The following is a 13106-nucleotide window of genomic DNA, read 5'->3' as shown; positions in this document are numbered from 1 at the left end:
TGTATTGAGTTTGAATTTGACAGCACGAGGACACAATGATGCAAATAGTTAAAATAAATTACCTTTTTGCTTTCGGGGTGTTTATTAAAGGTCAGTAGAAACTATGTATATTTTTTCCCATCTTCTCTGTCATGAATATTCAGGCTGCAAACACGTTTTTGTATTTATTGTTCAGTTATATGTTTTTAACGAAGGGACTTAACCAAATACATCAAGTGCAGTCAGGATTTGCATGCTGCCTTGCAGTCCCCCCTCTGTTCATCCCACTGCTTGCATTCACCTGTCTGTCTGGATGTCAGGTAGATGCATGCTGACATCCTGCAGCTTCAGGTTTTACTTCAGCCTGGGGAGTTTTTACCTGCAGTGTTTATTTCTATGTTCATGTAATAAATGCTCAGGGCTCATGTTCTGGGACTCTGAGCGCCTAGAGACAACTTCTAATCAAATCAAATCAAACTTTATTTATAAAGCACCTTTCATACAAAAAATAACACAAAGTGCTTTCCATAAAAAATAAAAAAAAATGTAAAAGAGTTAAATGAGTCAGTTAAAAGCCTGATTAAAGAGATGGGTCTTGAGCCTCTTTTTAAAAACATCAACAGTCTCTGCGGCCCTGAGGTTCTCCGGGAGGCTGTTCCACAATCGGGGACCATAAAAACTGAATGTCGCCTCCCCGTGTGTCCTAGTTCTAACTTTTGGTATGGTTAAAAGGCCAGCACCGGAGGACCTCAGGGTCCGTGAGGGTTGATAGGGTAAAAGTAGTGCAGACAAATAAGAAGGCCCAAGACCATTAAGACACTTAAAAACTAGTAAAAGAACCTTAAAATCAACCCTGAAGCGCACGGGGAGCCAATGCAGCGATTTTAAAACAGGTGTAATGTGCTCCCGCCCTCTGGTCCTCGTCAGCACGCGTGCGGCTGAGTTCTGTAATAATCTGTAGTAATAGACCCTATATAAATGACATGGAATTAAAATTAATTATATTAAAGTTATTCTATGCAACTTCCTAGAGCTAGCAAGAATTTTGAAAGAGGCACCTCTAAGCCCCGCCCATTCGGTCTGAATGATACGGATTGGTCCAGGTCCATGAAGGGAAAGAACCAATCAGATGTCTTCATTTTAAACCACGCCCCCCCGCCCTGTTCCATGCGCGCACTCGCTTCCAGCCCCCCCCTCCCACCCACGTGAACAGCAGCCGTGAAGAGCCGCAGCAGCTCCGGCTCGGAAGCTGTATGGGGGGCCGTGGGGATGTAGACGTCTCCATCACGGCGAGAGCGGAGAGCGCCGGTGCACGGCACGGCAGCGCGGCTGGCGGAGCGCTGCGGTGCCGTGCAGGTTCTGTTGCCACAGCTACGCCGTAGGGTACGCCGTAGGGTACGCCGTAGGGTACGCCGTAGGCTACGGCGTAGCCGTGGCTCTAGAGGCTGCACGGCACCGCAGCGCTCCGCCAGCCGCACCGGCGCTCTCCGGGATGGAGACGCCAGTGGGCAGGATGCACGTTTGGGTGGGCACAGCCCCCCCCTGCGCCCCCTAAAACCGGCCTCGCTTACAGGTGAATGAGACATGGGGTAGTTTTGCTGTAAATGTGCTGTCCAAAATAATAATAATCGTTTAATAATCGTATGCGCGTTCGTGTTTGTGGGGGCTCGGCTTTGGACGGAGCGCTCGTCGGGGGGGCGGGGCTTAGAGGAAGCGCCACTTTCAAATCTTGCTAGCTCTAGGAAGTTGCATAGAATAACTTTAAATTCCCTTTAGTCATATACTGCCATTTATTGCAAGAAAAAAAGTTTTCTGACAAGGCAACAATAAGATTAAGAAAATTAAGCATTATTTAAATTTTTTCTTTAGTTTTTACGGTTTTCCTTGTTCTTGTTATAACTGTACAACTATGAAAAGTGCCAGAAAGTGATGTTTTGTGACTGTTTCATACCTTGGAGCTTGCTTTTCTGAATACCACGAAGGACATTGTCTGCTTAATAACAGAAAGCTGCACATAATATTATTGGATGTTAAATTGTGAAAAAGTATTCTAAGGTTTACTTAAGTTTTGTGTCTCTGCATCTCCTGCAGGTGTGACAGGTGCATTCATTGTTTTTGAACATCTTCTTTATTCTCTCCAATGTCTGGGTTAGAATTAGCATATAATAGTTTAGACTGTACTTTTTCTGTCATTTCACATCAATTTCATCTCTGCATCTCCTGCAGGTGTGACAGGTGTGATCATCACTCAGCAGACTGTGGTGGCAGCAGTGGGGGGAGATGCTCAACTCAGCTGTCAGCTCTTGGACAAGAAAGACGTCGTTCAAGTCACATGGCAGAAAGTTTTACCCAAAGAAGACAAGAACATGGCCTCGTACAGTGAAAACTGGGGTCAAAGAGTCAATCGTGATTTTAGAGAAAAGGTTGTGTTTATAGAAGCTGAACTGCAGAAGAGCTCCATAGTGATCAGGAACGTATCAGAGCAGGATGAAGGATGTTGCCTCTGTCTCTTCAACACCTACCCTGATGGTTCTGTTCGAAATAAAACTTGTCTCCGGGTCTATGGTAAACACACAACAATATGAAATGAACTTAAAGTTAAAGTTATTTATTCATAAACCAAATCCTTCTACAGAAACTGGACACCAGGATGTTTATATCATCATGTTTGTTTCTCTGCAGAGCTGCATGAACCCGTCCTTCATGTGGAAGAATCAAAGTCTCCTGAAGAGACACGTGTGTCCTGTTCAGCCACGGGTCGACCTGCTCCGACTGTAACGCTGACCGCTTCACAACATCCTCTCTACTCACACAACACCGTCAGTGTCTACAACACCAACGGTACAGTCACCGTCACAACTACAGCCCTGCTGTCAGGTTTCCATGGCAACAGCACACAGGTTGGATGTGCAGCGGGAGCACCGTCTGGTCCTCAGAAAGATGTGTTCATGATGATTCCTGGGAAGAAACAGAGATCTGTTGATGGTGAGAAACTCTTTCAAATCCTCCCGTTTACAGACTGATGATCCATCTGTGGTTCTGATGTTTGATCTGGTTTCAGGTTTGGATAAAAAATCTGGATCCAATCAGAGATTAAGTAAGTTCATGTTCAGGTGGTTTTGTATTTGGTTTTCCTTTGAGTGTCTCAGTGTCTCACATCAACATTTATCTGTTTCTCTAAAGGATGGACTTTGATCATCATAATACCCCTGATGGTCGGTTTGGTTGCTTTACTTGTCGTCATCTTCATCCGGGTCAGAAGCAAAACACAAAACAGGTACTTGCTTCTAACAGTACATGTGTTGAATTGAAATGTATTTTATTAAGTTAAATTATTGTTGTAGCATCAGTTATTTGGGTCTGTCTGTTGTTAAACATCATGTGACCTCCGTGTCCTGAACAAGACATTTCATCAGCTGTTAGACGTTTCTGTTCTGCACGTTTGCTTAGAAGTGATAACAGTCAACTTTAACAGTGATTAAGACGTGTATCTCACCCCACACGCCAACTTGTGTTCATATTTATCCTCATTTAGGATATTCTGTTGTTTCAACATCTGTGTGTCAGTCAGTTTGTGTCTGTTACAATGTTCTCAAGTCCTTCATTGTGTCACACAGGGACGCTGACGCGATCAAGATCTCTTCAACTCCATACAAGGACCATCAGAAGTAAAAATGTTCATTCTTTCATGCTTCCTACTTTTGCATCGATTAGTTATTCATGATGTTTTATAGTCACATTTTAAATCCTCTAACTTATGTTAACTGTGTTTTTCTGTCAAAACATAATGAAAATCATGTGATCATGGCAGTAAGTCTGAGTATAAGGCAAAAACAAGCTCAGGGGAAAAATAACAGGTAGCTTTTTTATTGTGCCACTATTAAAATTAGGTTACATTTTTAAAAAAAGGAGAAAAAAATGTCATTAATATTAAGTACAGTATTTCCTTATTGTGCAGCAATACCACTTGTGACCACACGAGGGAGCAAATCACATGATAGTTTATGTGTCGGCCCTGATGTAAGACTAAAAAAATAAGTCATAAACGTCAACTTTAACAGTTATTAAGACGTATATCTGACCTCACTCGCCAAATTTTGTTCATATTTATCTTCATTTAGGATATTCTGTTGTTTAAACATTTGTGTGTCAGTCAGGTTGTGTCTGCTACAATGTTCTCATGTCCTTCATTGTGTCACACAGGGACAGTGAGGTGATCCTGATCTCTCCAACTCCATACAAGGACCATCAGAAGTAAGAATCTTCATTCTTTCATGCTCTCTACTTTTTTATTGATAAGTTATTCATGATGTTTTATAGTCACATTTTGAATCCTTTAACTTATTTTAACTGTGTTTTTCTGTCAAAACGTAGTGAAAATCATGTGATCATAGCAGTTGGTCTGAGTATAGGGCAAAAACAAGTTCAAGGGAAAAATAACAGAAAGCTTTTTATTGTGCCACTATTAAAATTAGGTTAAATATTTTAAAAAGAGGAGAAAAAATGTCATCAATACTAAGTATCTCCTTATTGTGCAGCAATACCACTTGGAACAAAAACACATGTTAGTTAGTGTGTAAGACCCAACAGAGAGCATCTTTTTGTGGGATAAAGTTTATTACAGGGCGTGCAGGACCGTCTCTACTCATTAACACAGTATTGTCAGTGGCTCTTTTGTCATCATCATATTTGTGGTCAGAATAGCTGCAAACACACATTCTTTTTTTATTTTTTATCCCCGATTTTTTACCCATTTCATCACCCAGTGCTCATACCTAAGTAACAGTCCTGGGCATTGCTCCCTTCTGCCAACCCAGGGAGGGCCCTACACTGAGCTCAGGTCTCCTTCTTATCCTGAGGAGTGACGGACCGCTTCTTTTCACCAGACAGGGTGAGGATTCTCTGGGCCGGACGTAGCGCGTGGAAGGATCACGTTATTCCGGCCGGATCCTCCCCACCCCATCTGGAGCCCCGGTTGGCCAGAGGGGGCATGTGTAGCCCAGGACTGCTGCATGTTTTTGTGAGACATTGCTACCCAAGGGAACATAGGGAGAACATGCAAACTCCCCCTACAAACACACATTTAAATGCATAATGAAAAGATGAAAAAGGTTGCCACTGTTTATCTGATGTTGTATTTGCTTGATACTAAGATCCACAATGATCATGTGATAATTGTACATTTCTTTGTTCACACTAAAAAGAGACGATTCAAACTTTTGCACGACAATAAGTCGTACCTATTTATGTTTACAGTATTTGTCAAGTATTTTTAAGCTACATATCATTTTGATCTGTATCACATTTTTTAGTTTACTCAATTTTTTTGTTTTAATGTTTGTAATTTACAACTGAAACAGTGATTGAAAATGTGTTTTGCTTATGTGAAGGACTGAAGAACCTCTGAAGACACCAGAGAGTGAAAAACCTCTAAAGACATTAGAGAGTGAAGAATCTCTAAAGACATCAAAGAGTAGTGAAGTAAGACGACGAATGAGTGCAGTGAAAAACAGACCAAGTGAGAGACGAGAAGCATCAACATCAACAGCAAGAAGACTTGAGTTCAAAACACCCTGACTTTTTAATTTTAAAAAAGTTATTCACTACACTGTACTTACAATCAAACAAAAACAAATACAAAGAATTGGTGCTATTTAATTTAATCAGTAATGCTTTTTTACTTTCCAAACATTTTTAAGTTGAAGATTAATCCAAGGAACAATTGATAAAAAGCATTAGCCCTGGGAACTTCCGACCAGATCAACTTATCCCTAAACTTATGATATGTGCCACAGGTTTTAAAGTTGCAGTAATTAAACCTTTACTTTAAAAAAAAAAAACCCTCTCAGACGTTTTAGCTAATTATAGATCAATTTCCAATCCTCCATTTGAATCTAAAATTCTGGAAAAAGTAGTTGTAAGTTGGTTATGTCACCATTTATAAAGAAATGATCTATTTGAAGTCTCTCAGATAAGGGATTAGTGTCTATACTGGTTCTACTGGACCTCAGTGCTGCTTTACTGTAGATCAGCATACAGTTCAAGTTAATTCACCTGTGTAACGAAATCTCTACCGTCAGGCGGATTGTACCATTTAGAGAGATATTATGGGGGGAACTGACGTCATGTTCCATTAATATATACTTTTATGAAGTAATAATTAGCTGTTCTTGATCATATTACAGTTGTGTGGGGTTTAATGACGTACATATGTTTTTCTATATGTATTTGTACATGTATTGTTGGTGAGTAAAGTGTTTTCATTCTTATGTTACCTACATTTATCTGTAAATGTAGGTGACCAATGAAAGCATGTGTGCTAAAGATCACCCGGGAATTGGGGATATTACTGTCTGTGACAGTATGGTTGGACACGATGGTTCAAAAAGATGTAATACATTACTTTCTTGCTTTTGGACTGTTTGTTGAAGGTAAGAAGAAACTATATTAAAGTTTTTCCATCTTCTCTGTCATTAATATTCAGACGTGTTTGTATTCATTGTTGGTCAGTTGTGTTTTAAACATTACTATTACTATAAACTTAACCAAACGCAGTAATTGCAATTCCTGCTTTTATGATATCATGTATTTTATTGAGGAAAACGTTTCTTCTTAACAAACAAGACAAGAATGAAACCAAAAGAGTAAAGAATTTTTTTGCTGCTTTTGTTGGAACTGCACACATTTCATAAAAAGTGGCAGTGGGTGAAGTTTTGTGACTGTTTTACACCTTTTACCACGTTTTACATGCTCTTCTAAACAACATCAAGGAACTTGCAATTAAAAAGCAATACAGAACTTCCAGTATGGCGGTGAGCTGTGTGGAAGTGTGTTGACCTGCTCTGCTACCCTGTTGGCTAAATCCTACTTAAATATTGCACTTGAGCTATCGAAATACCTCCATTTCTGCATTTAACCGAATCCACGACAACAATTCCATACTTAAAGGACCTTATCTCCACTTATGGGTACTTCTCAGGCAACAAAGTAAACGTAGACAAAACAATGGGTTTGGGACGACGGATCCCACAAGCAGTCAAAGTCCAGAGTGGGTTTAAATGGCCTAAAGATGGCATGAAATACTTGGGCATCCAAATCCCCACATCGCTAAAAAATTTGTTTTGTGTAAATTATAAAAGCATCATACAAAATGTTAGTAAAGTTATGGACCGATGGTCCGCGCTTCCTTTATCCATGTTTGGTCGTGTTGAGAGTGTACGTATGAATGTTCTACCACGTCTTCTCTACCCATTCCAGATGTTGCCTATCGATATCCCCAAATCAACTTTTGACAAACTAGACATATGGAGCTAGAATAGTCTCATAATTCACAAATGCACACGCCGATCCACAAATACACAGGACAAAATTCACAAATGCACAGAACAACTCACACGTGCGTAGGACAATATACACAAATGTATTTTTGATACATCGCAAATATAACCTGATTTACAAACGTTTTTTGTCTGTGAGCTGCGCTGGATTTGCGTGTGACTTTTGAGACTCCCCTGACGTTACTCGATCCACAAATACGTTGTTTTTTTTAACACGGAAGGATCTGCAACCAATCACATGTCTTCCTTTGTTTCAGAATGGTGCACACAAACTGCTAAACTGTTCCAGGTTTGGATTGTTTCTTGTCCAGATTTTCAGCTAATTATTTGAAACTTGTTCATTTGATTATTTTACTATTATTTAATTTTATAACCTTTTATCTTGTTTTTCCAGAACCATCACTGAGTCTGTAATTTAGTAAAAAGTCAGACTTGAAAATAAGTCTGTCTGGTTTTATTAATTGTTACCACATATTTGCAGGTAACAAGATTGTTTTCTCTGGCTGAATTTCGTATTAATAATTTCGCTTGGAAGAAGTAAAGTCATTACAACTGTGAGAAATAGAAACAAATCAAGTTCAACGGCTTTGACCGTGATAGCCATATACACGAGTGAGACGCCCACCTGTGGTGAGGTCACAGGATTGTACCATTTAGATAGGGGCAACTAACGTTATGATCCATTAATTAGTCGTGTTATTAAGAAATAATTAGCTATTCTTGATCATGTAACCATTTTAAGAACGTTATAATTTCTTGTAAATGTGTTTTTTATTTAAGTATGTGTTGTTGCTGATTAAAGTGTTTTCATGATATGTTACCCCCACGTATCTTGTTTCGTTTTCTTGTTCCCTTTTTTTTTAATTAAGCGGTTGATTTGGATTTGTATTGAGTTTGAATTTGACAGCACGAAGACACAATGATGCAAATAGTTAAAATAAATTACCTTTTTGCTTTCGGGGTGTTTATTAAAGGTAAGTAGAAACAATGTATAATTTTTCCATCTTCTCTGTCATTAATATTCAGGCGCTGCAAACACGTTTTTGTATTTATTGTTGGTCAGTTATATGTTTTTAAAGAAGGGACATAACCAAATACCTCAAGTGCAGTCAGGATTTGCATGCTGCCTTGCAGTCCCCCCTCTGTTCATCCCACTGCTTGCATTCACCTGTCTGTCTGGATGTCTGGTAGATGCTGCTGACATCCTGCAGCTTCAGCTTTTACTTCAGCCTGGGGAGTTTTTACCTGCAGTGTTTGTTTTTATGTTCATGTAATAAATGCTCAGGGCTCATGTTCTGGGACTCTAGAGGCATAGAGACAACTTCTTTAGTAATAGACCCTATATAAATAAAATTTAATTAAAATGAATTATATTAAATTCACTTTAATCATTTACTGCAATTTATTGCAAGAAAAAAAGTTTTCTAACAAGGTAACAATAAGATTAAGAAAATTAAGCATTATTTAAATGTTTTCTTTTGTTTTTACGGTTTTCCTTGTTCTTGTTATAAATGTACAACTATAAAAAGTGCCAGAAAGTGATGTTTTGTGACTATTCCACACCTTTGAGCTTGTTTTTCTGAATACCACGAAGGACATTGTTTGCTTACTGTAAGTTTCACGTCTCTGCATCTCCTGCAGGTGTGACAGGTGCATTCATTGTTTTTGAACACCTTCTTTATTCTCTCCAATGTCTGGGTTAGAATTAGCATATAATAGTTTAGACTATGCTTTTTCTGTAATTTCATCTCTGCATCTCCTGCAGGTGTGACAGGTGTGATCATCACTCAGCAGACTGTGGTGGCAGCAGTGGGGGGAGATGCTCAACTCAGCTGTCAGCTCTTGGACAAGAAAGATGTCGTTCAAGTCACATGGCAGAAAGTTTTACCCAATGAGAAAAAGAATGTTGCTTTCTATAAGAAAAAAAATGATCCAGTAATAAACACTGACTTCAGTGAAAAAATCAAGTTTAACGAGACTGAACTGCCGACCACTTCCATCATCATCATGAAATTAACAGAGCAGGATGAAGGATGTTATCGCTGTGTCTTCAAAACCTACTCAGAGGATGTTCTGATAAACAGAACTTGTCTCCAGATCTATGGTAAACAAAAAAGAAACTTGCAATTTTAACCTATTTATTCATTAAAAAAAAGTCAAGTACAAAAACTGGACAGCAGGATGTTTATATCATCATGTTTGTTTCTCTGCAGAGCTGCATGAACCCGTCCTTCATGTGGAAGAATCAGAGTCTCCTGAAGAGACACGTGTGTCCTGTTCAGCCACGGGTCGACCTGCTCCGACTGTAACGCTGACCGCTTCACAACATCCTCTCTACTCACACAACACCGTCAGTGTCAACAACACCAACGGTACAGTTACCGTCACAACTACAGCCCTGCTGTCAGGTTTCCATGGCAACAGCACACAGGTTGGATGTGCAGCGGGAGCACCGTCTGGTCCTCAGAAAGATGTGTTCATGATGATTCCTGAGAAGAAACAGAGATCTGTTGACGGTGAGAAACTCTTTAAAATCCTCCCGTTTACAGACTGATGATCCATCTGTGGTTCTGATGTTTGATCTGGTTTCAGGTTTGGATAAAGAATCTGGATCCAATCAGAGATCAAGTAAGTTCATGTTCAGGTGGTTTTGTATTTGGTTTTCCTTTGAGTTAAGTGTCTCAGATCAACATTTATCTGTGTTTCTCTAAAGGATGGACTTTGATCATCATAATACCCCTGATGGTCGGTTCGGTTGCTTTACTTATCGTCATCATCATCATCATCATCCGGGTCAGAAGCAAAACTCAAAACAGGTACTTGCTTCTAACAGTACATGTGTTGAATTGAAATCTATTTTATTAAGAGAAATTATTGTTGTAGCATCAGTTATTTGGGTCTGTCTGTTGTTAAACATCATGTGACCTTCTTGTCCTGAACAAGACATTTCATCAGCTGTTAGATGTTTCTGTTCTGCACGTTTGCTTAGAAGTAATAAAGGTCAACTTTAACAGTGATTAAGACGTGTATCTCACCCCACACGCCAACTTGTGTTCATATTTATCCTCATTTAGGATAATCTGTTGTTTAAACATCTGTGTGTCAGTCAGGTTGTGTCTGTTACAATGTTCTCATGTCCTTCATTGTGTCACACAGGGACAGTGAGGTGATCCTGATCTCTCCAACTCCATACAAGGACCATCAGAAGTAAGAATCTTCATTCTTTCATGCTCTCTACTTTTTTATTGATAAGTTATTCATGATGTTTTATAGTCAGATTTTGAATCCTTTAACTTATTTTAACTGTGTTTTTCTGTCAAAACGTAGTGAAAATCATATGATCATAGCAGTTGGTCTGAGTATAAGGCAAAAACAAGTTCAAGGGAAAAATAACAAAGCTTTTTATTGTGCCACTATTAAAATTAGGTTAAATATTTTAAAAAGAGGAGAAAAAATGTCATCAATACCAAGTATCTCCTTATTGTGCAGCAATACCACTTGGAACAAAAACACATGATAGTTAGTGAGTCGGCCCTGATGTACAGTAAGACCCAACAGAGAGCATCTTTTTGTGGGATAAAGTTTATTACAGGGCGTGCAGGACCGTCTCTACTCATTAACAGTATTGTCAGTGGCTCTTTTGTCATCATCATATTTGTGGTCAGAATAGCTGCAAACACACATTCTTTTTTTATTTTTTATCCCCGATTTTTTACCCATTTCATCACCCAGTGCTCATACCTAAGTAACAGCCCTGGGCATTGCTCCCTTCTGCCAACCCAGGGAGGGCCCTGCACTGAGCTCAGGTCTCCTTCTTATCCTGAGGAGTGACGGACCGCTTCTTTTCACCAGACAGGGTGAGGATTCTCTGGGCCGGACGTAGCGCGTGGAAGGATCACGTTATTCCGGCCGGATCCTCCCCACCCCATCTGGAGCCCCGGTTGGCCAGAGGGGGCATGTATAGCCCAGGACTGTTGCATGTTTTTGTGAGACATTGCTACCCAAGGGAACATAGGGAGAACATGCAAACTCCCCCTACAAACACACATTTAAATGCATAATGAAAAGATGAAAAAGGTTGCCACTGTTTATCTGATGTTGTATTTGCTTGATACTAAGATCCACAATGATCATGTGATAATTGTACATTTCTGTGTTCAAACTAAAAAGAGACTATTCAAACTTTTGCACGACAGTAAGTCGTAGATATTTATGTTTACAGCATTTAAAGTATTTTTAAGCTGCATATCATTTTGATCTGTATCACATTTTTTAGTTTACTCAATTTTTTAGTTTTAATGTTTGTATTTTACAACTGAAACAATGATTGAAAATTTGTTTTGCTTTTGTGAAGGACTGAAGAACCTCTGAAGACACCAGAGAGTGAAAAACCTCTAAAGACATTAGAGAGTGAAGAACCTCTAAAGACATCAGAGAGTAGTGAAGTAAGACTACGAATGAGTGCAGTGAAAAACAGACCAAGTGAGAGACGAGAAGCATCAACATCAACAGCAAGAAGACTTGAGTTCAAAACACCCTGACTTTTTAATTTTAAAAAAGTTATTCACTACACTGTACTTACAATCAAACAAAAACAAATACAAAGAATTGGTGCTATTTAATTTAATCAGTAATGCTTTTTTACTTTCCAAACATTTTTAAGTTGAAGATTAATCCAAGGAACAATTGATAAAAAGCCTTAGCCCTGGGAACTTCCGACCAGATCAACTTATCCCTAAACTTATGATATGTGCCACAGGTTTTAAAGTTGCAGTAATTAAACCTTTACTTTAAAAAAAAAAAACCCTCTCAGACGTTTTAGCTAATTATAGATCAATTTCCAATCCTCCATTTGAATCTAAAATTCTGGAAAAAGTAGTTGTAAGTTGGTTATGTCACCATTTATAAAGAAATGATCTATTTGAAGTTTCTCAGATAAGGGATTAGTGTCTATACTGGTTCTACTGGACCTCAGTGCAGCTTTACTGTAGATCAGCATACAGTTCAAGTTAATTCACCTGTGTAACGAAATCTCTACCGTCAGGCAGATTGTACCATTTAGAGAGATATTATGGGGGGAACTGACGTCATATTCCATTAATATATACTTTTATAAAGTAATAATTAGCTGTTCTTGATCATATTACAGTTGTGTGGAGTTTAATGACGTACATATGTTTTTCTATATGTATTTGTACATGTATTGTTGGTGAGTAAAGTGTTTTCATTCTTATGTTACCTACATTTAAATGTAGGTGACCAATGAAAGCATGTGTGCTAAAGATCACCCGGGAATTGGTGATATTACCGTCTGTGACAGTATGGTTGGACACGATGGTTCAAAAAGATGTAATACGTTACTTTCTTGCTTTTTGACTGTTTTTTTAAGGTAAAAAGAAACTATATTAAAGTATTTCCATCTTATTTGTCATTAATATTCAGACGTGTTTGTATTTATTGTTGGTCAGTTGTGTTTTAAACATTACTATTACTATAAACTTAACCAAATGCAGTAATTGCAATTCCTGCTTTTATGGTATTTTACTGAGGAAAACGTTTCTTCTTAACAAACAAGACAAGAATGAAACCAAAAGAGTAAATAATTTTTTTGCTGCGTTTGTTGGAACTGCACACATTTCATAAAAAGTGGCAGTGGGTGAAGTTTTGTGACTGCTTTACACCTTTTACCACGTTTTACATGCTCTTCTAAACAACATCAAGGAACTTGCAATTAAAAAGTAATACAGAACTTCCAGTATGGCGATGATCTGTGTGGAAGTGTGTTGACCT

At 38.7% G+C, this 13106-nt stretch overlaps 2 protein-coding genes across 4 annotated transcripts; both read left to right on the top strand.

The window, feature by feature from the left end:
- The first annotated feature begins 8 nt into the window (after nt 1–8).
- On the top strand, nt 9–8106 carry LOC133424867 (OX-2 membrane glycoprotein-like). 3 transcript variants are annotated; one of them, XM_061715421.1, is made up of 8 exons: nt 9–90; nt 2206–2544; nt 2662–2964; nt 3041–3076; nt 3163–3256; nt 3597–3647; nt 4183–4233; nt 5370–8106. In XM_061715421.1, exons 1-8 carry the CDS (start codon nt 36–38, stop codon nt 5554–5556), a joined length of 1116 nt encoding a protein of 371 aa, XP_061571405.1. In that variant the 5' UTR covers nt 9–35; the 3' UTR covers nt 5557–8106. The 3 variants fall into 3 exon arrangements, with proteins under 3 accessions (XP_061571405.1, XP_061571406.1, XP_061571407.1); XM_061715422.1 differs by lacking the exon at nt 5370–8106 and adding an exon at nt 4797–5359; XM_061715423.1 differs by lacking the exon at nt 5370–8106 and adding an exon at nt 4866–5357.
- An 84-nt stretch (nt 8107–8190) lies between these two features.
- LOC133424866 (OX-2 membrane glycoprotein-like) lies at nt 8191–12667 on the top strand. The gene is made up of 7 exons (XM_061715420.1): nt 8191–8290; nt 9082–9420; nt 9530–9832; nt 9909–9944; nt 10030–10132; nt 10473–10523; nt 11671–12667. Exons 1-7 carry the CDS (start codon nt 8236–8238, stop codon nt 11855–11857), a joined length of 1074 nt encoding a protein of 357 aa, XP_061571404.1. The 5' UTR covers nt 8191–8235; the 3' UTR covers nt 11858–12667.
- The last annotated feature ends 439 nt before the right edge of the window (nt 12668–13106 follow it).

Source organism: Cololabis saira, chromosome 24, assembly GCF_033807715.1.
Source record: "Cololabis saira isolate AMF1-May2022 chromosome 24, fColSai1.1, whole genome shotgun sequence".
NCBI lineage: Eukaryota > Metazoa > Chordata > Actinopteri > Beloniformes > Belonidae > Cololabis > Cololabis saira.
Note: the sequence above shows the minus strand (reverse complement) of the source record. Positions and strands in the feature narration are given on the sequence as shown.